The 26,479-nt window shown below is 36.0% G+C and overlaps 2 protein-coding genes across 7 annotated transcripts in view; one reads left to right on the top strand and one right to left on the bottom strand.

Moving 5' to 3' along the window:
• The first annotated feature begins 16 nt into the window (after positions 1-16).
• On the top strand, positions 17-25,435 carry Ndufaf7 (NADH:ubiquinone oxidoreductase complex assembly factor 7). 6 transcript variants are annotated; one of them, XR_012439658.1, is made up of 11 exons: positions 22-113; positions 424-587; positions 6,415-6,495; positions 7,342-7,452; positions 10,216-10,429; positions 11,223-11,281; positions 11,840-11,950; positions 14,155-14,298; positions 15,212-15,385; positions 15,897-16,191; positions 18,209-25,435. XR_012439658.1 is itself a non-coding variant. In XM_020167137.2 (10 exons), exons 2-10 carry the CDS (start codon positions 498-500, stop codon positions 16,113-16,115), a joined length of 1,203 nt encoding a protein of 400 aa, XP_020022726.1. In that variant the 5' UTR covers positions 17-109; positions 424-497; the 3' UTR covers positions 16,116-16,275. The 6 variants fall into 6 exon arrangements, 5 of the variants coding, with proteins under 5 accessions (XP_020022726.1, XP_020022724.1, XP_073905617.1 ...); XM_020167137.2 differs by lacking the exon at positions 18,209-25,435 and having other exon boundaries at positions 17-109; positions 15,897-16,275; XM_020167135.2 differs by lacking the exon at positions 18,209-25,435 and having other exon boundaries at positions 15,897-16,275.
• The window catches only part of Prkd3 (protein kinase D3), a 71,694-nt gene continuing 59,258 nt past the window's right edge, over positions 14,044-26,479 (bottom strand). The window contains exons 15-19 of the mRNA XM_020167134.2: positions 25,421-25,582; positions 25,125-25,223; positions 23,778-24,045; positions 21,230-21,315; positions 14,044-20,149 (exon numbers count right to left, since the gene is read on the bottom strand). Coding sequence (XP_020022723.1) covers positions 19,976-20,149; positions 21,230-21,315; positions 23,778-24,045; positions 25,125-25,223; positions 25,421-25,582 — 789 coding nt within the window. The 3' untranslated portion in view covers positions 14,044-19,975. The remainder of the gene's footprint in view (positions 20,150-21,229; positions 21,316-23,777; positions 24,046-25,124; positions 25,224-25,420; positions 25,583-26,479) is intronic.

Consider the following 26,479-nt stretch of genomic DNA (forward strand, 5'->3'; position numbering starts at 1 on the left):
GGAAATGCTTGTGATTCCCGCCCTTAGGGGGCGGAGCCTGGCCGCTTGGAAGTTCGGCATGATGGCCCTGGTGAGGTCGGCTCACCGGCCACTGTGCGGAGTGGCACGCGTGGGTAAACACCGGCCCGGCCGAATGCCGGTTTCCATGGGAGCCGCCTGGAGCGCTTTCTCAGTTCCTCAGTTGGGAGATTCAGGGATTTAGGAGCTCGCTTCCAGCCTGAGGGCGCTCGGGGATGGCGACAAGAAAGGGCTGTGTGGTGTAGGACGCCGCGCGCGCCTTCCTTGCGCCTTGTGGGTGTGCTGTGCACTTTAGTCCGCGTTCTGGCCTTGGGGCAAAGTTAAGCTGCCCTGAAAGCGATCAGGCCGCTTGCACGCGTAAATACTGAGATTTATAACGAGAGTTGGTTAATCTGTGTTTTTCAGTCTTTCCTTGTATTTGGAGAGGGAGATACTTCAGCTCCGGGAATGAGTCGACAGAAAACAACCGAGTGACGCCGATGCTGCGGCATCTTATGTACAAAATAAAGTCTACTGGCCCCATCACTGTAGCCGAGTACATGAAGGAGGTGTTGACCAACCCAGTCAAGGTATGGGGGCGGGGGAGCTCGAGGATCGGACCCACTCTGGCAGATTGACAGGAGCGAGCCACTAGGGGTGTTTGCGGAGAAAAGAGCCATAGCCATCCCGAAGGCATGAGGCAGCTTCACCCGTAAATTGGTCAGGGCTGGATCAAATCAGAAGCAGTGCCAATAAAGAGAGGACAAATTCCTGTGTTGTTTACCTGGGTTTATTTATTTATTTTTTGCGGTACTGGGTTTTGAATTTAGGGCCTACACCTTAAGCCACTCCACCAGCCCTTTGTGATTCCCCCTTCTCCCCACAAGATAGTGTCTCGCGAGCTATTTCCCCGGGTTGGGTTTGAACCGGTATCTTCCCGATCTTGCCTCTTGAGTAGCTAGGATTACAGGTGTGAGCCTCAGTCCCCGCTTTAGCTGGATTTAGGAGCTGAGGGAAGGATGACTTTCTATCTCCGTTTATCATTGCTCAGCCAGAACGGAATGTAGGAAGAAGAAAAGCAGCAGCTGTTTTAGGAGTCAGGAGAAAGATGAAGAGTGTAGTCTGGCCTAGCCTTTCTGAGACCCCTCCCCTATGGGGCTTTTCTTCTCTCTTCCTCTTAGCTTAATAAACCTTTGCTCTTTCGCTTAAAAAAAAATTCATCATCTGCCATGGTATATGAATTCAAAGTGTATATGGAACCTTTACATGGAACTCTGCAGTAAGCACCTGGAAATAAAAATGTATTGCCTGGAAGTTAATTGTGTTGTGATTACTTCAGTAGGCATTGGAAGCATGTGCTGGGTTTTATTCTTCACAATGAAGAGTCAAGTCTTCAGTGTTCTAGGATTAAGAACTGTCAGTTTCTGACCTGCATCTCTTTGTAGTGCTGTATTTTACAATATTTTACCTTTTGTGGGGTTAAATATGACATTTGTGGAATTCTGGGATACGTTTTGCCTATTGTTATTGAATGTTGTGGAATGACTCAAGTGTCCAGAGCTTTACTGAAGGCAGTTTTTGAATACTTGTGAGCAGTGCTTCAAGATAAGTAGATTAGACTAGTGGTGTTAGAAATGGGATAAGAAATGGGTGGTTGAGAAACAGGTTTTGGACTCACAGAATTTGCTGATGGATTAGGTGTGGAAGGGTTAAGGAAAGAAAAAGGAATTGAGATTGATTACTAGGTTTTTAGCTTGACATTTGGGTGATGGTAGTGTCTCCTGTTGAGATAGGATGGAGAGAACCACGTTTGGAGGAGTAAAGGGGAAGAGGTTCTACATCAGGGCCTTGTATGTATTTTGTCAGTCATGACATCCAGGTAGAGATAGTAAGTAGGCAATTGGGTATAGAAGTCTGGAGTTCAGGAGAAAGATTGAGTATGTATATATAAATGTGCTTGTCATCAGTGTATAGATAGTATTTAAAGCCAAGGAATCAGGGACAATATACTTAGAGAAGGGAAGGTTTCCCAGCCTTAAGAGTTGAGGATGAGCTGGGTACTGATGGCTTACAACTGTAAACCTAGCTACTTGGGAGGCTGAAATCTGGAGGATCATGGGTCCAGGACAGCACAGTCAAAAAAAAAAAGAAAAGTGTAAGAGACCTCCATCTCAACAGAAAAAAAAAAGCTAGGCATGGTGGTATATGCCTTTTATCCCATCTTTGTGGGAAGCATAAAATAGGATTGTGATCTAGGCCTGTCTGGGCAAAAGTGAGACCCTATCTTCAAAATAACCAGAGGACTGGAGGTGTGGCTCAAGCAGTAGAGCACCTATGTAGTAAAAGGGAAGCCCTGAGTAAAAACCACAGAACTACAAAAAAAAGGAATGTAATTCTAAAAAAATGTTGAGATTTTTAACCTAAAGACCCTTGAATAAAAATCTAGGGGTTTGTAAACTTGAATCGCACAAAAAATTACTCCTTAATCTTCATTAATTTCTCACTGAAATTTACATTTCTTCAGTTATGAAATAGGCATCAGCCAGTAACTGTGACTTTGTCACCAGTGGAAATCACTGATATTATCATGTCATAGTATAGTGATCACAGGTATCTCAAAACACTGCTGTGCCCTACTTTCTGAAGTAGGATCTTTGGCTTGAGTTTTCTTTTAATACATTACAAAGAAGTATATATGTCATCATATTTTTTAAACACTTGATAAATATTTTTCAGTTTATTTTTTAATTCTGTGTGTTTTACGTTTTTTTTTTTTCTTTATTGTGCTAGATGGGGGTACATTGTGGCATTTACAAACGTTTTTACAATGTATCAGCTATATCAAACTTGCATCTCCTCCAGCACTCCCCTTTAATCCCCCCTCCCTCATTCATGGAATTGTTACAACAGGTATCATTATTGCATTTACATGTATACGTACATATAAATGTACGTATACATGTAAATACAATATTTATCCTTCTATCCCCTTTTCCCTGACACATCCCCCTCCCACTGGTGCCAACCCTCCCTCCTGGGCAAGACCTGTTCCGTCCTCCTGTTAATTGATTTTGTAGAAGAGAAAAGATAAAAAGAAAAACATGACATTTTTGTTTCTTTGAGGTAAAGGTAGCTATACAGGGAGTTTACTTGTGGTATTTCCATGTATATATGTGTTATACCTCCAATTAGTTTATCTCCTCTAATTATCTACATTCTACCTTCATCCCTTTTTATGCTGTTTTCAGCCAGTTTGAGATTTCTACATTCATTCCTGTATAGAGAGTATATTACCCATATTCAAGTTCTTAGTTTTTCTTGTACCCTATCCCTTGCATGTGTGACCAGTGTTTCATAACATTGCTCTATTTGTACTAGGTGTGTAGTCCACATATGAGAGAGGACACGCAGCTTTTGGCCTTCTGGGTCTGGCTAACTTCACTTAAGATGATGTTCTCCAGTTCCATCTATTTACCTGCAAATGATGAAATTTCATGCTTTGTGGCTGAGTAAAATTCCATTGTGTATAAATACCACATTTTCTTAATCCATTATCAGTAGTGGGATATCTTGGTTGTTTCCAAAGCTTAGCTCTTGTGAGTAGTGCTGCAATAAACATGGATGTGCAGGTGCCTTTGTTGTAAGCTGAATCACATATCTTTGGGTGTATCCCTAGGAGTGTTATTGCTGGGTAATGGCAGATCTATTTTTAATTTTTTAAGGAGCCTCCATACTGTTTTCCATAGCTTACATTCCCACCAGCGGTGTATGAGGGTCCTTTTTCCCCTGCATCCTTGCCAAGGTTTGTTGTTTGTGTTTTTGATGGTAGCCTAACGGGTGAGGTGGAATCTTAATGTGGTTTTGATGTGCATTTTCTTTATGGTCAGGGATGATGACCATTTTTTTTAATTTATTTTTTCTTTTATTCATATTGGTGACCATTTTTTCATGTGTTTTTTAGTCATTTGAACTTCTTCCTTTGGAATGGTTCTGTTTGGTTCATTTGCCCATTTCTTCATTGGGTTGTTTTTTGGGAATTTAGTTTTTTGCGCTTCCTGTATATTCTGGTTATCAGTCCCTTGTCTGATGTATAGCAGGCAAAGATTTTCTCCCATTCTCTTCAATTTAGAAACCATGTCTTTTGTTGTGCAGAAGCTTTTTAATTTCATGTAGTCCCATTTGCCAATCCTTTTCCTTAGTTGCTGAGCCAGTTGAGTTCTGCTGAGGAAGTCATTTCCTATGCCTATTGTTTCCTGTATATTCCTTGCTCTTTCCTGCACTAGCTTCAAGGTTGTAGGTCTTATTAAGGTTCTTAATCCACTTTGAATTGATACTTGTACAGTATGACAAACATGGATCTAGTTTCAGTTTTCTGCAGGCAGATAACCACTTTTCTCAGCAACATTTGTTGAAGAGGCTATCTTTTCTCCATTGTATGTTTTTGGAGCCTTTGTCAAAAATTAGGTGAGTGTAGCTGTGTGGATTCATATCCAGGGCTTCTATTCTGTTCCACAGGTCTTCATGTCTGTTTTGTGCCAGTACCATGCTGTTTTTATTGCTATGGCTCTGTAGTATAGTTTGAAGTTGGGTATCGTGATACCGCCAGCATTGCTGTTTTTGCTCAGCATTGTCTTGGCTATTTGCAGTCTTTTGTGTTTCCCAGTCAACTTTAGGGTTGATTTTTCAATCACTTTGATGTATATCATTGGGCTTTTGATGGGAATTGCATTGAACATGTAGATTGCTTTTGGTAGTATAGCCATTTTTACTGTTAATTCTACCAATCCATGAGTATGGGAGATCTTTCCATCTTCTGTAGTCTTTGATTTCTTTCCTCAGTGGTTTGTAGTTTTCCTTGTAGAGATCATTCACATCTTTTATTTATTCCTAGGTATTTGATCTTTTTTTGGAGGCTATTATAAGTGGAATTGTTTTCATATATCCTTTCTCAGTCTGTTCATTGTGGGTGTATAGAAAAGCCACTGATTTTTGTGGATTGATTTTGTGTCCTGCTACTTTGCTGAAGCTGTTTATAATGTCTAGGAGTTTTTTGGTGAAGTTTATTGGGTCTTTTAGGTATAAGATCATGTCATTTACGAAAAGGGATAGTTTGACTTTTTTCCTAACCCATTTGGTATTTTAAAGTTCTGTGCATTTAAAAACATTCTATGAAGTCATCTCCTGTAGGCTTCACTATTACTACTAGAGTGGCTCATAAAAAAAAGGTTAACTACCTCTGAAATGCCTACTTATGAAGTAAAAGAGAAAAATCTAGAAGGGGGATATTATATGGAGTGAAAAAAAATTCTTTTTAAAGATGAGAGTGACTTGATTTATTTCTAATGCCTAAAGGGAAAAGTTGAAGCTGTAAGAGGAAGGGGATGAAAAAAGAGCCCACGGAAGTTGTGTAAGGAATGGCAGTCCACAGCACAGGTAAAGGGATTAGGATTGGCTGAAGAGAAGGGAAAGGCATTTCATCCTTTGAATTCCAAGGAAAGAATGGGAATAAGTGGAGGATAGGTGGAGTCAGGGAGCTGAGAAAGTGTATTTTATAAAATGCTTTAACTTGGACAGGTGACCAGGTTTACCTGCTTAGTGTGAGGTGGCTGAGTGAAGGACTGGAGGAGCAAAGGGGAGATTCTAACAGAAAATTCTTGCATCTTTCTTGAAAGTCAGGCATTATACTAAAACTTGGGATAAATAAGACATAGTCTCCCCACCCCCCCTCAAATAAGTACACCTTGTGGCAAAGAACACAGGAAAATCAATAAACTCAGAAAAGGAAACAATGGATTGAGTTTCAGGTTGGAGGGCTGGAGGAAGAGGTCAGCAAAGGTGATATTTGAGCAGATGGGAAAGCTAGTTTTCAGGGAGAAATGAAAGGGGAGAAGCATGAGAATGTGTAATGGCATGGGACATGGACAAGCAGGATTAATTAAAAAAAAAAAAACAAACCTAAAACTCTACCTTTTTATTGAGATACAATATTCATACAGAAGAGTGCAGATGTCCCAAGCATATAGTCCTGATGAATTTTCACAAAGTGAAAACTCCCATGTAATGCACACCAAGGACAAGAAACAATATCACCAGCGGGCAGGGTTAGTCTGGACAGGAGGGTAGGCAGGGTAGTGTTGTGTTGGATTGTGGGAACAGGAAGAGGTGAGGGAGGACAGAGATGAATGGTGTATGGCTCCTGCCTTTACAGTTGAGGAATAATTGGTTTTCTCCCAGTTGTGCAAAATGATTACTACTTTGTAAAATTTAGGGAAAGATACTGTTTTTATCTTGCTTATTTAGAGGAGAGAATGTTCATACAAAATAATTATTCCAGTCTTTACATTATATAAGATTTTGGTGTATTTTAAAAGGTCTTATTTGAAAGTTAATTTTTTTCCATTTTCTCTTTTTACTCAGGGATATTATATGCACCATGACATGCTGGGAGAAAAAGGAGATTTCATTACTTCACCTGAAATAAGTCAGATTTTTGGGGAGGTAATATGCAATATACAAAAGAAAGTAATAACGTTTGGGAGCAGATCAAGCTGTATTAATCTATCTTTAATTTTGTTTCACTTCTTTTGGGGGCGGGGTTTGAACTCAGGGTCTTGAGCTTGCTAGGCAGACTCTCTATCATGATAGAGTCTACTATCCCCTCTCCCTCCCTCATCTTGATTTTTTAGAAGAATAGAAAAGCAATGGAGGAAAATGGTAGAGAGGACATTTAAAAGTTTATATTTCAGTGTAGAAAGGAAATGGAGAGATAAAAGGGACAAAGAAAGAGAAGGAACAGACAAGTAAAAAATTGGAAAAGAGAATCAGGTGAAATATGAGAATAGAAGAAGAGAGAAAAACTAAAAAAGAACATTGCAGAATTAGTGGAATCAAGATGATAGCTAAAACTCTGAACCATGATTTAACCAAGTTACAGAAGTCTCCCTTTAAGAAACAGAATTTTAGTTCATTTATTTCCATAAAAGTACCTTTGATGATTTAAAAATAGGAAATTGTATATAAGAGAAAGTAGAATCCAGGAACTGAGAAACTTTTAATTATATTTAAGGGTCAGGTAATTATTCCAGTCATAAGAATTAAAGAAATTGCATAATTACATTTAGTGTCTATTTCCTTTCAAATACTTATCCCTTTCTGTTAGTGATATCCTTATATCTGGGCCTTTTACAGAGGATATTGTCTTACAACTATTTTCTCCTGTTACTAAGCTTCCTACATGGTATGTGTTATGACACAATCCTAGTAAAGTTCCTGTATTAGTGTGATTTATGTGAATTTTATACTGTGCTATATTTGTACTTTAATATATGTTTTTCCTTGTCATAGCTAGTAGGGATATGGTTCATTAGTGAATGGATGGCCTCTGGAAAAAGTCCAGCTTTTCAGCTAGTGGAACTGGGCCCAGGTCGTGGTACCCTCATAGGAGACATTTTGAGGGTAGGTAATAAAAGAACACCTGTAAGTCTCATGTAGGTTAATCTTACTACTTCTGACTGAGTTTGGATATTTCATTGATCTCCTTGGCTTTCAGTCTTTCCTCCTTAATATTGTATTTCTCAGCTAAAATATAATGTCAGAATAATGTAATGGGTTATTACTTATTGTTTACAAACTTACAGAATAGGGAGAGAATGTAAAAGCTAAAACTATGAAATGTTTAGAAGACATTGTGGTAGAATACATTTGTCTTCTGAGTACATAAAGTTTTTGTTTCATTTTGTTTTTAAGACAAGGTCTCACTGGCCTTGAACTCTCCATCCTCTAGGCTTTGCCTCTCAAGTGCTGGGATTACAGGTATGAACCACCATGCCTGGCTAAAGTTATTTAACTATGTAAAAAAGCAGAAGACATAAAGGACAAGATTAATAGTTTAACTTCAACTAGATTAAAATTAAGGACATTTTGTTCTTTATGGAAATTAGGAGCAATTTTTTTTTGTTTTTCAAAGACACCATGGAGTGATAAGCCAGAGGGGCAAGTATTGCTTGTAACACATGTAACAAAGAAATAGTAGTTAGAACATATAAAAAAAAAAAATTCCTTTAAATCAATAAGATAACAGATAACTTAATAGAAAACTCAGGCCAAAATTATGAGTAAACCCAAATAACACATAAAAACAAAAAGTTCCTTAGTCTCTGATAGTCAAGTAAGTGGAAGCTGAAGTCATAGTGAGATAGCTCTGTAACCTTCACCAGATTGGAAAAAACCAGAAAATCTGACAATACCAAGTATTGGTGAGAATGGGAACTCTTGTGTACTGTTGAAAAAGTATAAGTTGGCTAAGAAGGAGGGCAGGGTAGGGTGGGGGGAATGAGGAAGAATGATGGAGGGGATCAATCTAATTAAGATACCTTGGAAGCACATATGTAAATGTCACAATGACACCCCCCTGTACAACTAATACATGGTAATAGAAATTAAAAAAAAAAAGAATGTAAGTTGGTACAGCCACTTTGAGAAGCTCTTGGGCATCATCATCTAACATCAAAGTTACTTACATTGTATAACTAGCAGTAAAACTGTAGAGAAACTAGTATGTCTGTGTACCAGAAGACATGTAGAAGAAGATAGCATTATTTATACTAGCAAAAACCTGGAAACAACCCACATGTCTATCAGGAAAAATGGATCGGTAAACTATGGTACAGTCACCCACTGGAACACCAAGTGTTATAATAATGTGTGAAATCAGAATGTAGTAATATTCAACATGAAATAAGATACTGAGTGAAAATACCAATTTGCAGAATTTATATCATATGATTAAATTTATGTAAAATCCCCAAATAGTAAACAATGTATTACTTAATGATTCATACATATCTCGTGACATAAAGAAAAGTTGCCAAGTCGTTAACTGGAGATTTTGAACAGCAGTGACTTCTGAGTGTAGAGAGAGAACATAGGGGCTTTAGAGGCAAGGTCATGACCCATCTTTTTAATCACATTAAAAAGGGCATTTTTACTATAATTCTCTTTCCATTATTCTACTTAGTACTTCATAAAAACATTTAAAAGGATAAGTTATGATATTTAGTAAACTTTTGAAGCTTTTGGTATTTTGGAATCCATTAGTCATTTTGAGTTTTTTTGGTATGTACCTAGTAATTTAGCGTAAAAAACAAAGCATGTACTCATTAGAAGCTTCAATTCCTTAAAGTTAGAATTTGAAAGTTTTTTTAATGAAAATTTATAAACATCTAACAAATAATTCTGATTCTATTTGGAGAAAAAAAACCAAAAATCACTGATATGTTTCCAAGATCTATTTTATATTTAAATTGAAATTTGAATATAAAATATTTTAATGAAGCTTTTAAAAAATATTTTCTTGTTCAAGTACTTTAAAATTTTAGTTCACAGCTCTTAAAGTGCACGAAGGATATTTCTCTAGTCGTAAGAACTCTTAAAACCAAAGAATTTAAAGGAATGTAAAGAAAATAGTCAAAAAAGTATTATGACCTATTTTTAATTTTGATTTTATTTTTGAAAGATTTTTGTTCCAGGAAGTTTTTTCATGTATTGTTTCATCTCAGAACTAAATTTGGATAATTCACAAATGATCAGTTTGTATCTATGCACACAGATCTCAAAAGCTAAAGACAAATAACCAGTGAAAATTAAATTAAAATGAAAACTAAGACTGATACTTTGTGCTTTTGCTATCAAATTGTTAGCATTAAAAGCTTAGTAAAATATTAGCATTTTCCTTTATAATAGTTAAAAAAGTGTTTGTGTAGCTAAGAAAAAAATTGAACATTGATATTATCCCAGAGTTAAGCTGTCAAATTACTAGTGCTACTCCAATTTGATTCCCTGAAGGTGGATACAGTTTAATCATCTCATAGACATTTTTTTTTCATGGACATACAGGCTTTATAAAACCAAGGTTATATACATTTTATTTACATTTTTAAAATTTTAGATTCCATAATCTGAACCATTGTTTTTCTTGGATGCTAAATCTGGTTTTCATTTGTTAATAATTTATCATTAGGAAACAAGATTGTGTACTATTCATTTCTTATACAGATTATACTTAACAACTATAATAGGTATGCTTCTTGTGGCCCACTGTAGAGTGTCTTGAATGAGGAACAGCTCTCTCTGAAAGCAAATACTACTTCTGTTGTGGCACCATAATCTATTTAACACATACATTGTATTTTGCCAATATTTTTTTCTTTCTGTATTTAGGTGTTTAGTCAGCTTGGATCTGTGCTGAAAAATTGTGACATTTCAGTACACTTGGTAGAGGTGAGCCAAAAATTAAGTGAGATTCAAGCATTGACACTGACTGAAGAAAAGATCCCATTAGAGAGAGATGCCGAATCCCTAGTATATATGAAAGGTGTTACTAAATCTGGGATTCCAATTTCCTGGTACCGACATCTACAGGATGTTCCAAAAGGTAATTATATTGATTAATCAAAGAATTTTAATTATAACACCTCATGATAGTAATAGTAGCTGACCGTAACCACTCTCTATATATGAATGATTGAATTAGTGCTAATTTATCCAGATAAAATACTTTATCCAGATAAAATAATTGACTTTTTTTTCTAAAAGAGAACACTCTAATAGAAGATAAAATTGCTTAACATTAAGGAGAAATGTATTTCATGTTGTTTATAAAACAACAACAAAAAAACAAACTGTAAATCTCCACTGTACTTGTATTTTCTTATAGCTAAGAGAGTACTGATGATGAAGCAGTCTAAGGCAGCAGGGGCTGAAGGAAGCAATGTTAGTGGATGGGTTTAACTGTTTACTCTTTGTGGTGGTGAAACACTTGTACTATCCAGGAATCTTTGACAAGTCCTACTCATTCCTAAAGTGGTGATATGATCTTGGGAAAGGCATGTAAAGCCATTCCTGACCTTCACCAATGATTTTACGAAATTCAAATTCCCTTCCAATTGATAAACTTGAGTTCTCATTTCCTTAGGCTTAGTGATAAATAGAAGATTTAGCTGATAATTCAGGTATTGCAGTTTTCTCATCATGTGGAAAATCAGAATAGATGTTAATTGTTCTGTAGTTAGTTTTCTATGAAGAGAGGGATAATTCTTTGCTATTGATGACTGTGGAAGCATCCCAGTTTTCAATACTGAAGAATTAGGCATTTTCTTTTTTATAGTTAATGTTCAAAAAGAATTGTGTTGAAATGCTAAATATTTTTTTCTTGTATTTTTAAATAGGGTACAGCTTTTATCTTGCACATGAATTTTTTGATGTCCTCCCTGTGCATAAATTTCAGGTATTGATTGAAAAAAGTCATGTTTATATTTGAGTAACAAAAAGCCTTGAGTTGTAAGAATGCAGTATATGAATGTTACTTGTTGAAATTATTTTTAACTATTATATTTGAAATTTGATGATCATAAATAATTGAGAAGCAAAAGTGAGATACTAATTAGAATTCGTAATTCTCCTGAGACAATTATTAAAAGTTCTTAATTTTTCTGGGATAAAGAAGAGAGATAAATGTGCAATAAAGGCTTTATTTTGACAACCCTTTTTAAATTCCAAAGTTTAAATTTCTTTTTTTCTTAACAAAAGTGTCTATTTGGTCACTTGTCTTTAGTTTATTTTCCATGTTTTGGGCAGTTTCCATGCTGCATATTTTCTTCTCTATCTATTCATGTTCTTCAAAAAAAAAAAAAATGAAGTAAAAATGTATTTCAGTAGTGTTACACAGTAAAGCACTCTGTAAATGTTATTTATGACAGGAAGAGAGAGCTAAAAGTTATTTTTGGTTGGTAAAGAAAATTTTGAAAACTTGCAAAAATTTGTTTTTATGTGTTATTTTGTTTAGAAAACACCACAGGGATGGAGAGAAGTATTCATTGATATTGATCCACAAGTTTCTGATAAACTGAGGTTTGTCTTGGCGCCTTGTGCCACCCCAGCAGAAGCCTTCATACAAGTAGGAATGTTTTTTTTTTCCTTTAAGTTTCTGTTCTTGCTAACAGAATACTCCAAGTCTTGTTTTCTTAGTTACTGTCCTTCCCAGGGGGAGTTGCTAGAGCAACATGTGAGGTGCTTTGTATTGACAGTGGCAGCAGAAGTGTAGAGAATCCACAGCCTGGAGAATGTTGAAATCATGCAAGGTGTTACCTCATGTAACTGAGAATGTTAGTAAGCAGTTCATAGCCAAATCCCTCCCCTCCTCTGCTGTTTCTTGACTGAAATGGTGCCCATGTGGCCTCCTTTATAGAAGAGTTCTATGCTTATGAAGGCAGTATAGTATAGACCACAATAAAGTATCAGCTCACACTTATGGGCACTTTGAAATTCTCAGAACAACCATACTAAGGAAGTTCTGTTATCTTCACACTTTCTGGGCTAGCTTCCACCCAGATCTAAATGTCTGGGCTTCAGCATGCACCTCCTTTTTATATTCCTTTCCCCCTGCCCCCCACCTCAGAAAAAACTTTCTACTTTCTGGACCTTAAATAAGAATTTCCTACCTCAGAAATTTAGTTTTAAAAGTACAACAGCTTTAAACTGCATACCTATGAATTAAGTTTTGTTTGCAAAGTGTAAGTTAAAATATCAGACTAAATACTTGTGAACATTTCTATTTCTTTGTGTTATTTTTATATCCTATTTAACTTTACCTGACTGAGAAGCAGATTTATAAAGCTAAAGTTAATACCCTAGTCCTGAGAGTTGTGATTCTTTTAAATTCTCGACTTGATTAGCATTCACTTATGTGGGAGGGCCAAGTGGTGGTATCACTTGCCATCTTAAAGAACAATCTGATGTGATAAGAATGTCAGAAAGCGTCAGGTGATGGATAAAGAGGCTGGCTTTGTGATTTTTATATTTAATAGCAGTAGGTGTTAAATGGTTTCTTTTATGGAATCACAACAGATTTACAGTATATGTAGTAGGCACATGGACTCAGAAAGGTTAAGTAACTTGTCTACCAGTAAGCAGTTGGTGAGCTGAGATAATGCCTGTGTTGTCCTAGACATCGTGGCAGTTCATTACCTCATTTTTAGTAGAGTCCTAGGAGGGAGCAAAAGTTAATGTATTGTTTTCATAATGAAGAAAAAATATCAAAATGTCAATCATCTCAGATGTCAGTGAAAATTCATACATACTAGTCAAGTTGACAAATACTATTTATTGTCATTTCACTTTTGAAGCTAATAAGCACTTTTTGTGACCCATAGTGGTTGAACATCTTGGGTAATAAGGGTCTCAGGAATATTGGCTTTACTTTGCAGGCTGATGTTTGTAGATACAGGGCTATGTTTGTAAATACATTGGGGTATTTTCTGCCCCAACAGAAGGCAACACAATATACATAAGAGGATCTGCTTTGTTACTGGATTCATATCATTTGTTCTTTTAGGCACAATTTTTTGAGGTAGTGCTAGGCATGTTGTAGGCAGACAAATCCCTTTCTTATGCTTTCAACCCAGTGACTATAATTAAGTATATTTATATACTAAATATAATATACATTTATATTATGAAAATACTTTTACAATAAATAAAATGGTAGTACACTTGGCCACCTGGAGGGCTGAGAGGGCATACAATTTTAATAAAAGATTAAAATGTCTGTAAACTTTTCTTTCTCCTTTTATTGTTTTTACATTTACTTACATGTGCATGCATTGGTTGTGTCACCACCCTACCCCTCAACCCCTGGCTTCTAGGCTGAACCAGTTCCACCCTCTTCTCTGATTTTGTAGAAGAGAAAACATAAGAGATAATAAGAAAGACATAGTGGTTTTGCTAGTTTGGGATAAAGATAGCTATACAGAGATTCCTAGCGTTGCTTCCATGCACATGTGTATTACAACCCACATTGGTTCATTTCTACCAGACCTCTTTGTTCCTTCTTGGTCCCCTTCCCATAGTGACCTCTGCTAATTTAAGATTACTTTATTCTCTCCTCAACAGGGAGCACTAGTGTCTGTACACTTTATGGATAGCATCAAATAACCAAGTTTGTAGAGTATAGGATGTCATGTGAAGCGTTGAGTGTAGAGAGCATACTCATTGAGAAGGAATTAATTTTTATTGCAAATAAGAAATTTCTCATTGTAGAGAAACCCTAAGGAACAGCTCTTTTGAATGATGTGTTATTATAGCTAACTGTTCCCTTACCAGCGTGATGAAACGAGAGACCATGTTGAAGTATGTCCTGGTGCTGGCATTATCATTCAAGAACTTTCTCAACGCATTGCGCTAACTGGAGGTGCTGCACTGATCGCTGACTATGGTCATGATGGAACAAAGACAGATACCTTCAGAGTATGTACAGTTCAGGAACGTGATTTATCAGAATTTGATTGTTAGATTTGAAGCTCATTGAAGATTTGTCTTACCTTTGGTTTTTAGTGTCTACCATTGTTTTATTACATAATTTTAGATTGTTAGTTCATGTTAAAATTACCTTTAATCCTGGATCTTACTCCTAAATGCAGTCTATTATCTTATGAACAGGGTCTGAATTACTTACCTTCTTCTTTAGTTGTAGAACCTAACTGCCAGTAAGCATCTCAGTAACACAAATGGAAGGATTTTCTTCTGGTTCTTTAACTTTGCTGCCTTGCCGTCATTAAAAGTTTTTAATCTTTGCAGATTTAATCTGTTTTTCGTCTCTAGGCATATACCATCACCCTTCCTAAACTTCATTTCTGAATGTTCTTTAAGTATGATCAATCCTGTTGAATATTCTTTAATTGAAATACATTTAACAAGATGGCATTAGTCATTTTCTACATCAGTGGTTCTTAATTTCTACTTTTGTTATTGTAAATAAGAATAACCTGGAGAGTTAGGTGAGGCTGACCTGTAGTTTCACCTCCAGGATTGATTGGATGGGTAGGTGGAGTCCAGTAACATATTCTCAAGTGATTTTTGAGTGCACATGTTGATAGGTACACTGCCTGGGTTTTGATAACATGAATTCACCTACAGAATTAAGTCTCCTCAATTCCGTCATCACAAGCATTACTGGAAATGTTAAATAACCACGTAAAGGGCAACATCTTCAGGCATTCTGACTTTGCGCATTCTATTGGGTTTTCTTACCTGAGAAAGGGTGCTACTTATTTAGGCCATATTTTTAATGGCTGCTATGTAAAAATGTACTAATGATAATAGCATTTAAAAAATCTTGATAATGATAATTATTAAAGATACAAACTTATTTATGTTCAAGGGGTTTTGTGGCCACAAGCTTCATGATGTCTTAACTGCCCCAGGAACAGCAGACTTAACAGCTGATGTGGACTTCAATTATTTGCGCAGAATGGCACAAGGAAAAGTAGCCTCTCTGGGTCCTACAGAACAACAAACATTTTTAAAAAATATGGGCATTGATGTCCGATTGAAGGTACTGGCTTATTTCACTATGATTAAATACCTTAATTTCATAGTATTTAAAATTATTTAAAGAAAGTTAATCTGTCCCTAATGCCTGTGTTAGTTACGCAGTTCCTTGGTGCTCTAGTCTTTTTAGTAGTGTAGGACTTAGTGTAACCAGACAGCTGATGTGTGGCACTGTGTGGTAGTTTCCATGCAAGATAAGAATTAAAGCTTTCAAATAGTGTTCCTATTCATTAAAAAAAACCAAGTTCATGAGTATGAATTTTAAAACAGTTCTTCCTAGGGCACTTAGAACCTTATTATAGAACAAATCACCTAGGGATACTTGTTAAAAATACAACTCCATAGGCGTGGGTCACAGCAATCTACATTTTTAATAAGTACCTCATGACCCTTAGGCAAGTAATCAGAAAATCATATTTTGAGCATCGCTTTATTGAAGCATTTAAGTTATTAGGATTGCTGCATATACATAGGAATTCTTTGATTACTTTTGCTAAGAAGTATTTGCTTTTTAGGTTCTTTTAGATAAATCACATGAGCCATCAATGAAGCAGCAGTTACTTCAGGGATATGATATGTTAATGAATCCTAAGAAGATGGGAGAAAGATTTAACTTTTTTGCCTTGCTACCTCATCAGAGACTTCAGAGTGGAAGTCCTCAGATGAATGCATGTCAGTCAAAACCCTCTGCATCATTGCCAGTAGCTGGGTTTGATGAACTTGCTTGGCGGTAACATTTCAGCTTGGACTTTTCACCTCTCAGTCTACCTAAGAAATTAAAATAAAAGGGAACACATACATTGAAGATATGTGAGTGTTCAAAATATTCTATCTCTTCACAGTCAATAAAAATAGCCTATTTTATATAGACTACAATAAAAATTGTAGAGCTTTGATGGTTGTGACTGATTCTTGGTACAAATGTGTGTTCTCAACTTGGTGAATTAACTTGTAAAATTGAGTTCCCTTAAATATAGTTGCTGTATTTGTGTTTTATTTAAAAAATATACACATGGGTACTGAGTGGTTTAATAGAAACTGGAAACAACCTAAAAGGCTATTCCAAGAAGATTAAATAAATCTGTATATTATTTTTAAAAAGTCAAGATAGAGCAGTATATTCTGACATAGAAAAATCTTTTAAGATTTAGTAAGTGAAAAAAGTAGGATGCAGGGCTGGCATTGTGGCTCAAGTGGTAGAACGCCTGCCTAGCAAGCATGAGGCCCTGAGTTCAAACCCAGTTCTACCAAAAAAAAGTAAAAAGTAAAATGCAAAAGTTTCTAGTTATGATTCTGTTTTTGTTGAAGGAGAAAAGCTACACTTGTAAGTAATTTCACAGGAACAAGTATGCTAGTGTAGACGTGCTGTTTTCTGTCCTGTGATAACTGCATAGAAAAGGTAATTAACTAAGACCAGCATTAACATTCTGTATTTCACTCTAAAGTATAAGAAGGCCTTATTTGTTTAGATACTACCCGGCGTTGGGTCCTTTGTAGTTGCTGTTACTCTATCGTATTTCCTTTCTTTTTTTCAAAGACTTGGTTGGGAGATTTTTTCTTTTTTTTTTGGCAGTACTGGGGTTTTGAGCTTGGCTTCACACTTGCAAAGCAGGCAATCTATTGCTTGAACCATGCTTCTAGTCCATTTTGCTCTGGCTATTTTAGGTTCTCGCCAACTATTTGCCTGGGCTAGGTCAAACTGCAGTCCTCCTGATTGCAACCTTGCAAGTAGCAAGGATTACAGGTGTGAGCCACCTGTGCCTAGAACTGTTGGGAGAATTTTTAAAAGATGAAAATGCCCACCATAGTTAGTCCCCTCCAAATATGCAATAGTTTTTATAATTAAGGGGAAGAGTCAGTCCAGAAAATTAATTTCAATTTTAAGTATTTAACTTTTTAAGTCTTCTGGTAATTGCTGTAGTTGAGTACTTGATGGTAGTTACCAAAAAATTTGTAGTTGTTAACTATACTTTTATTCCAAGAAATGAGCCCTTCAGATAATTACCTCAAATTTAGAATTCTAATGAGTTTTAAAAAAATTTTTTGATGAGTAAATAAAATCAATGCTCATAAATATAGCATGAGTTCTGTTTACAAATAGTATTTTCAAAAATAGTTCTATTACCAAGGCCTGGGAAAATAATGCAACCAAGTAAAATCTTCTTTGGATGCCTGTAGTAGAGATAGTTTAAGACTTCCACATAGAAAAGTATGGTGATACAGAAATACATTTTATTATCAAGCTTCTTTGAAAATATTTACAAAAAGTGGGATGTAACAAAAAAGTATAAAAAGGTACTGGACAGTGTCATTACAGAATACTTTGTACATTACCAAATGTTTCTAGAAACAATTATTTCTTATACAAACACAAGTTGACTTCAAGACAAAAGGTTATGCAGGTTATACAGTATGTGGAGTAATTATTCAACTCCAAATGACCTGACAGTGCCTTTACAAATTTTTTAAGAAACTTCTTAGGCATTCAACAAAACAAAAAAGAGTGCAATTAATTTCATGGCTTATACAGTCTGATTACATAAGTATATCAAATGAATGTTATTCCAGTTAATTTTCACCTTATGTAGTAAAACCATAGTAGGTTGCCCTAGTGACTCAAAATTATTCCATCTTGTGCATGTTGATATAAACAGACTTACTTTGGACTATGTGGGGAAGTCATCCTCTATCACAGAGAAAATCTATAAAAAGGTTTCTCAAAATTAATCTTTGTGGGGCCTGTGGATTGGCTCAAGGTCCTGAGTTCAACCTCGGTAAGTACTACCTATATATATATATATATATTTTTTTTTTTTTTTCCAAAAAGATCTGAGAACAAATTATGGAGATATGTGGAATGTCTACTGGTGATGTATATACACAGTACAGCATGATGACCATGATGGGTAAGAGGACTCTGGAGACATACTGCCTAGGTGTTTAAATCTACATAATGACTATATGAACTTTGATAGTAACCCTGTACCTCTATTTCTTTATCCATAAGTTGAGATTCATGATGTACTTACCACATGGCTATTGGAAGGATAAATTTTAAAACATATAAAGAATACAGAGGCACTGAAAATTGTTTCTATTCTCAGTATTTTTAGATATGATTCGTCTGTCCTTTACAGAGATGCTAAATCTCTCTTAGTCTGTTCATCCACAAAAACATGTTTTCCCTTTGATACCTCAAATTCAGTAGGCAATGATAATTAACAATTTTATACTTTTCAAATGATCAAGTAATTACATTCATACATATGGGATCTACATGACCACACTGTGAGGAAGACAGAGGCAAAAAATTTGATCTTCATTTTATAGACTGAGGAATTAGACAAACTGTTATGTGCTGAGGCCAACAGATAATAAATAACAGAGCCAAGATCTTGAATCAGAAACCCAAATTTCAAGACTCCAATTTTTTTGTTCTTAGAATGGGAAAGAAGCAAAACAATAGTTCACGGTGATTTATTGCTGAGTGAAGAAACAAAGCCACTATATTTCCTATGGTCTCAGGTCTTTTCTTTGAGGAACATACAGATTCATCCTTATAAATGAGTTCTTCATGTCTATCCCCATCCTCTCCTTCAAACTGCTTAAAATAAAATGCTGATATAAAAATACTCCAGACATCTGCAAAGCCCTTCAATAGGCTAAGGGAAGAAGAAAAAGATACTGTTTTCTATATAGTGACAGTGGCAATAACTGCCTCTAAACTGACCCTCCATTTATCTTTTTCCTCAAATTATTCAACCTGGGTAAAGATGAAATATGTAATTAAAGTTTAGCTCTGTACCAAATGAATGTTGGGATATTGTGCATCACAATGGTGTCAGTTGGGAATATGACTGTTTAGCAGCAGAGTTGAGCTATGAGAAGGCACACATAACCACTCAGAATTTATACCAGCTGTTCCTACTCCTTACCTTGTTATACCAATTGTCCCAAGTTATTCTAGTGGCTATTGAAACATACACAAGGTGGCAACTTAATTTTTATGCTGTAGAGACCATATTCAAATTTATAGCTCTAAAAAGGTTAGGAATAACTGTTTCAATGTTTTGAAAGTCAGCATTCCTTTTAGAGGCAGCTAGAAAACCCTTTAATGCCATGATGTCTGGTTAGACAAATGTTTAAAAAGTTCTACAGTAAATCACATTGGTAGCCTCACAGTCACTGCTTAAATGCAAATGTGTTTAGTAATCAACCTTACCATTTTTGTATGATTTGGTTAAGCTATAACAATAACTGGACAATCACAGGCTTTTAAAAGAAATGATGTAAGATCAGGAAAGGGAAGATAAATTAAGTAGCATTACTGTACTTAAAGTGAAGGAGTAGAAAAATATACAAAACCAGTTATTGCTTATGGTACAAAAATTCATAGAAAGTTTGATTTTGATTCCATTATGTATTTCTTTCCCTTCGTGTACCTACTTATTCTGAACTACAGTATTGATGCCAATTATCTCCTGTTTTTGCATCCTTGCTAATGACAACCTACAAAGAACAACAGTTAAACCACAGCAAAATAGCAGTTTATAAAATGAAATCCTTCCTTGTTCAAGTTGGCTCACTGGTAAAATTAAGGATCTTCTTCCATATCATCTGGATTGGGAGCCATAATGAAATGCTTTGGGTATACAAGGTTGTGTGTGTATGCATGTATTTCCCAGCGAGCATCATCACTTTCATGTGTAATGTAACGTTCTCCAATGCGAGTTTCAAATTCCCTAAGGTCAAGCCAAGTCTGATAGTCCTAGAAAAAAACGGAATGATTATGAGAGCCATAAAACAAATGAAATATTTACAACCTCCCCTCTTTTTTCTTTTGCTTCACACACTAGTGACAACTGATACCCTTGCTTATAAGTTCCTGCTATACAAGTTCTCAAGTAATATTTGAAATTAACAGTGTTAAATACTTTTTCAAATCCAGAGTCTACAATAAGCTAACTTGTTTCTGAAATGAAAAGAAGTTTTTGTCATGTCAGGCTTCTGGAATAGCTAATAATCATCATTAAAACATTTTTGCTCCATGTTGTTACAGGCATAAACCTTACTCCTCAAAATAAGGGAAAGTGCTTGGAATGGTTAATTTAATTTTGGTGAGCTTATGAATGCATTTGTTTTGAAGTTAATTCTACCTCTTCATTCTCTGTCCTTACTCTGAAGCTTACGCGGTTTTTTTTTTCTTTTTTTTTTTTTTTTTGCGGTACTGGGGCTTGAACTCAGCCTACACCTCAAGCCACTCCACCAGCCTTTTTTTGTGATGGGGTTTTTCAAGATGGAGGGGGAGGTTCTTGTGAACTATTTGACTGGGCTGGCTTTGAACCGCAATCCTGCTGATCTGGCTCCTGAGTAGCCAGGATTACAGGAATGAGCCATTGATACCTGCCTAAGCCTATAGTTTTGTCTTTGGACAAATCTACACAATAACTTTTGAAGGAATCAAGTCAAAACATATTTTAAATGGCTTTTTTTGAGTCTCTTTAACGTAAAAACAAACCTTTTAGTGGACATTTAAAATATACTGAACAAAAATAGTATGTCAAACTAATCTTTAAAAAAGTGAAAATGAACATGTAAGCACCTATAAAAAGCTAAGTAACTGCTTTCAGTTCATGGGAGTTTAACTGCCCATTGATCTGACTTGAATGATACACTACACAACTTCCAGAGATTATCCATAATACAAATGAATCACCAAAGAGCATTTAGACTATTCTAAGAAATGTGTAGATGCTGCTCTTAGAGTGGTTTCATTTTGTAAACACATCACAGTAAACTACTTAAATGGTGATCACCAAAGAGAGAAAAATGTTTTCTTTTTTTTTACCTGTAGCCAGGGATGACTAAGAGATTTGTCAACACTGTAACGTTTTCTCATTTTCACTTGAAGCAGGTTGTTTATCAAATCAATTGCTAAAGAAAAACACAAAATTAAATGCATGAATTTTGGTATACAAAATACTCCAAACCTGTCACTCTGCCTGGAGGAAGGCAGTTCAATCCATAGAAAGACATTGTTGAGGAGGATTTGGATTTTAACACATAAAGTGATCTATAGATGTTTCCTGAATTAAGTATACTTGACAACTTTTCATTTTTAGAGGGCAGTATATAGTACAGGTTAAAAGTATACCCTAAAGACAGACTGTCTGGGCTGATTTGTAACATTGGACTTAGCAATGTGATAGTGGGTTAGTTACTAAACTATGCTGTCCCCAGCTCCTTGATCTATATAATGAAAGTGTAAAGAAGATGAAATTAGTTTAATACACATAAAAGGCTTACAAGAATGCTTAACACAGTAGTGCTAAGTGAATATTAACTATTACTATTTCAAGTGAATGAAGTGACTGATTGCAGGTGAGTGTTTTTACCCTTTTCCAATGACACCATGACACCAATGCTCTGCATTCCCTGGCTTAGTCTGGAGAAGCAGTGAAACCCACTGCCTTGCCTTGACAGATGCAGTTAAAATGAGGTGACAATTTATTACCAAAGTTCAAACTCAGCAGGTTTTAGCAAATAGGTTTGGGGTGTTTTGGTTCCTATGGCAAGATCTTAACATATATATTTTATGCAATTATTTGTAGAAACAGGTCCACTGCAAAATCATGGGAACCATAAAATAATATTGTCACTATAGCTCAGTTTCACAGTATGTTTGAAGTATTCATATGAAAGCCTAGACCAAGGGAACAGCTGGATGCAAGGCATATCACACCAATTCTATTTCTCTTTCATATGCCACCAAACTGGCAAAGACTTTCCATAAGTACTTTAATTATGAATTTCTGTTTCCCCAATACTTTGAATCCTGAGCTGTTGTTCCTTAAACTGTGGTTCACTATGTGTATCATGTCAGGTGTTTATTTAAAATCCACATTCCTGGTATCATTCCAACTAGTGAATCAGAATTTCTGGGATATGGCCAGGATTTTTTCTTCTAATCTCATCAAGTGAATCTGATACAATAGGTCTATAGATCACACTGACTTCAGAGCTCTGAAACTACTTTGGTACCATTAAAAAAAAGCTTCCAATGGACTTCTTCAATCAGTTTTTTAAATTACCAACCGAACCTGGTTACTGTCTTTACATCTTGTTCCTCAAAATTTTCCCAGTATATAGAATATTAACCCCTATGATTAAGCCTAGTACTTTTGGAAAAGCCAAAAAGACCTACCTGTTCCAAGGGTTAGCTAAATCCAAGTGGAGATATACCCAGCATTGGCTCTACTAAATTCTAGAGAAATATTAAATGTTTTAAGTGATATATTCTCTTCCTATCAGTAAACTGAAGAGGATCACCCATTTTTTTTTTTTTCTTTATAAGGCCCAAGCTGGCCTTGAACTCATGATTCTCCTTTCTTTGTGAGTACTGGACTTAGAGGCATGTGTCACCACATCCAGATTTTTTTTGTGACACTGGGGTTTGAACTCAGGGCCTATACCTTAAGCCACTCCATCAGCTATTTTTTGTGATTTTTTTTTTCAAGATAAGGTCTCATGAACTATTTGCCTGGGCTGGCTTCAAACAGCAATCCTCCTGCTCTCTGCCTCCTGATTAGCTAGGATTACAGGTGTAAGCTACTGGCACATGGCCCAGCTTATTCTTGACCAGTACAGAACCAGGTGGAACAAACTCAAAAGACTTCACCATGCAGGAGAATAAAGTGTATGAAGCTTCCTAGTAGAAGTCCATGGGAAAACTGAAAAATCTAAAGGTCATTCTAGGTGTAAAGAATGTAAGCTAGTCAAGGAATTTACAATCTTGCTCCCAAGATTTGAACAATTTTGGAGACTTTGACAATTATCAAAACATAGTATGCTTAAGAAAAATATGCCTATTAGCCTAAGAAGACCTTACTTACATAGTTTAGAGAACGGGTAGATCAGGAACATCTTCACTGGTTAAACACAAGTTAAGGGGTCCATGAATAGTTAGGATTTTAACAGGAGGAGGGACTGGAGGCAGCGGAAAAGGCTTAAGCAAAATGCAGAAGAGTTCAGAAGAGTGTGCACAACTTGGCTTGTGTGTGGAGAAGTGGGTGTAAGAGCTCCAACTGCCCTGTGGTTAATGTTTGGAAACAGAATAAGATGAAAGCAGTGTTTCCTGAGATGGATCTGGCAGTCATGATTGGGAAGAACCAGAAAATGGTCTAATGTGTAGGACAATTAAAAGATTTTAGCAGTTTCCAGATGAGGCCTGGATTACTGCTATGCCTATAAATTAAAAAGAATGCAAAGACAGAAAAGACAATGTAAAAGGAGAGTGTTCAAAAATTGGTAACTACATAGGGAAATCAGAAGAGAGGCTGATTTTCAATCAAAAGCTTTTTAGACTAAAGGGCAAGAGCCAAAACTTGTTTTTTTACCTTCACTAGAAATTTCTCTCCAGGGATTTGGTGGGTACATAAATGCAGCATTTTGGATTTGGTCATTTATATCTTCATCCTCATTGAATGGAAATGTGCCACTCAGGCTCACATAGACAATGACTCCCACTGACCACATATCTAGAGATCGGTTGTAACCTTTGCTCCTGAGAACCTCAGGGGCTAAGTATGCTGGAGTTCCTACTACCGATCTCCGGAATGACTTCTCACCAATGATGCGTGCAAATCCAAAGTCACACAGTTTCACCTACAAATGGAAGGGTGATGTTAATTTATACTATATGTGTAACTGTCAATCTACATATAAATGCCCATCCCTCACATGATTCTATATTTCCATGTACACGCGAATGGTACCAATAATGAATACAAAACAGCTATAGATAAACTGAAAGATCTGTTCTCCAAAAGGCAGATACATCTGTAGCCCTGTAACACTAACACAGTATTAAGAGCTTTCCAAGTGCTTTATTTAAAAAAGAAAAAGTCTATATTCCAGCTCCAAAATGCCAACAACCAGGCTGATGTTATAAGAGTTGTTTTATTTTTTTTAATGAAATGGAGGGTGCTGATCTTTTATCACTTGTCTTGTAAGAAGATCTAGTTTCTATTTCCTGTGAGTAGAAATTGTGTCTGTGAGTGCTAATGGTGATGGGAAATGGAATTCTGAAAATTGGTTTTGGTGAAAATGTTTGCAGTGTAGTACTTTAAAGAGAAAAGAGGTTGGTTGCTTGCCTCAACCAATTTTCTATCACCCATTTCAAGTAATACCTCTCAGTTTACATTTTTGGGGAACTTGTCCTGAGTACCAAGCAGAGCAAAGATTGGTTATTACCACTTCATCTCAGCCCGTGGGGAGAGATGAATTGTAGAGTTTGTGCAAAAAGTTGTTTCTGGAGAACTGGATAAAAAAGCCTTAACATAAGCAGTAGTCAGTGAAATATGAATTCATATTGTTTGGTTATTAATCCTCACTGGCAGTCATACAATAAGATGGTATATACTTTGAAGCTACAGCACTTAGTAGACTGGTTTTTTTGTTTGTTTTTGAGGAACTGGGGATTAAACTCAGGGCCTGGTGCTTTTAGGCAATTACTTTACCACTTAAGCCACACCCCCAGCCCTTTGCTTTAAGTTGTTTTTCAGACTGTTTTATACTACCTTTGCCCAGGCTGGCCTTGGGACATAATCCTCCCACCGCCTCCTTGGTAGCTGGGATTACAGGAGTGTTCCCAGTACACTGCTTTGCATTTGTGGGTACTTTTTAAGTGTTGTTGGATATTTAAATTAAAATGATTCTCCAAAAGGTTCGAGAGAATATCTCACCTGAGGAAATGGCTCTGCTGATGCAAGCAGCACATTTTCTGGCTTTAAATCACAGTGCACAATATTCTTAAAATGTAGATTCCTCAAAGCAACAAGTATCTGTAAGTAAAAAGGGTTTTTGTTAATGCCTGGAAAACTGGTTAAATCCCAATGTGACTTCTTGAATTTAATTTGAAAACTACTATAGCTCATCAAGATGTAGCTAAAGCTGTTATTTTATTCTTTAAGGATAACAATCCCCATAATCTCCCAATATGTAAAAATACTCTTTAATGGTTTCAAAGAATTAAAAATACCTGTGTAACCATGAATTTAGTAATTCTTTCTGGAAGCCGACTTTTCTCACTGGACAGAATCATTTCCAACATATCTCCATGTAGCTTTTCCATTACTACAAACACACGTTCTGGGGTTTCAAACATACATTCCAGGTTTACAATCCCAGGATGGTGCAAATTCTGAAGAAAGGTTTCAGGATATTCAAGTGACCAACTTTAGTGGAGAAAGTCTTACTATGCAAGCTTCTAACCTGCTACAATTGTATGACATTCACAGTACAAAAACACCTTAGAAAAATAAACTAAAAACAAATGAAATAAAAGCTACAACCAATAAAAAAGGAACATAGATTCTGATTTTCCAAATTGTGCATTGGAGAGTAGATGCTCTGAGGGGAGAGAATGTCTTCCATTTCTCCTGTGTATGTGGTCCTCTCTCCAAGATGTTTTTTTCTTTAAATTATTATTAGCAGCTCAGGTTGGCTACTTATTTTACTTTTGCACACTCCTTCCACCTCCCTTCCAGAGAACTGGCTTCTGGATTTATTGTATTCTTTATTTATTATTCCATCAGCAATAGCACTTATAAAGGAAAGCCAGAAAAGATACAAAGAGAAGCAGACAAACACATTACTACTCCACAATACAGACAGCAGGCAAAAATGATTAAGAACATGCAAAGCCTAAACAAAATAAAGGTAGATTTAATTGCTTTATACTAAACTCTACCAAAAACAAAGAACAATGAACTCATTAATCCAAAAAAGCAATGATGTAAATAGTGTGCACACTTCTACTGTTAAAGCCCCTCCTTCATTTCATTTCATTTGTCATGACCCTCTTGGCTTTCTTTGGTCTGGGGAAGGGACCTAAGGAGGCCATCAAAGCTGTAGATCTTAGAGAAAGCCAGCAAAAAGGCCTTCCACTGAGGCCCCTCTTGCTGTGTAAAGCCTGCTTCATCCACTGTTTCTGAAGTCTATTTTGAGGTCTGAACTCTTCTATTTTTTTTTAAAATTAAAGATAGAGTATACACTTCTGTTTGTCGTTATTCTTATAACTTTCGAGTGATTTTGAAGA

Source organism: Castor canadensis, chromosome 12 (genome assembly GCF_047511655.1).
Source record: "Castor canadensis chromosome 12, mCasCan1.hap1v2, whole genome shotgun sequence".
Taxonomy (NCBI): Eukaryota; Metazoa; Chordata; class Mammalia; order Rodentia; family Castoridae; genus Castor; species Castor canadensis.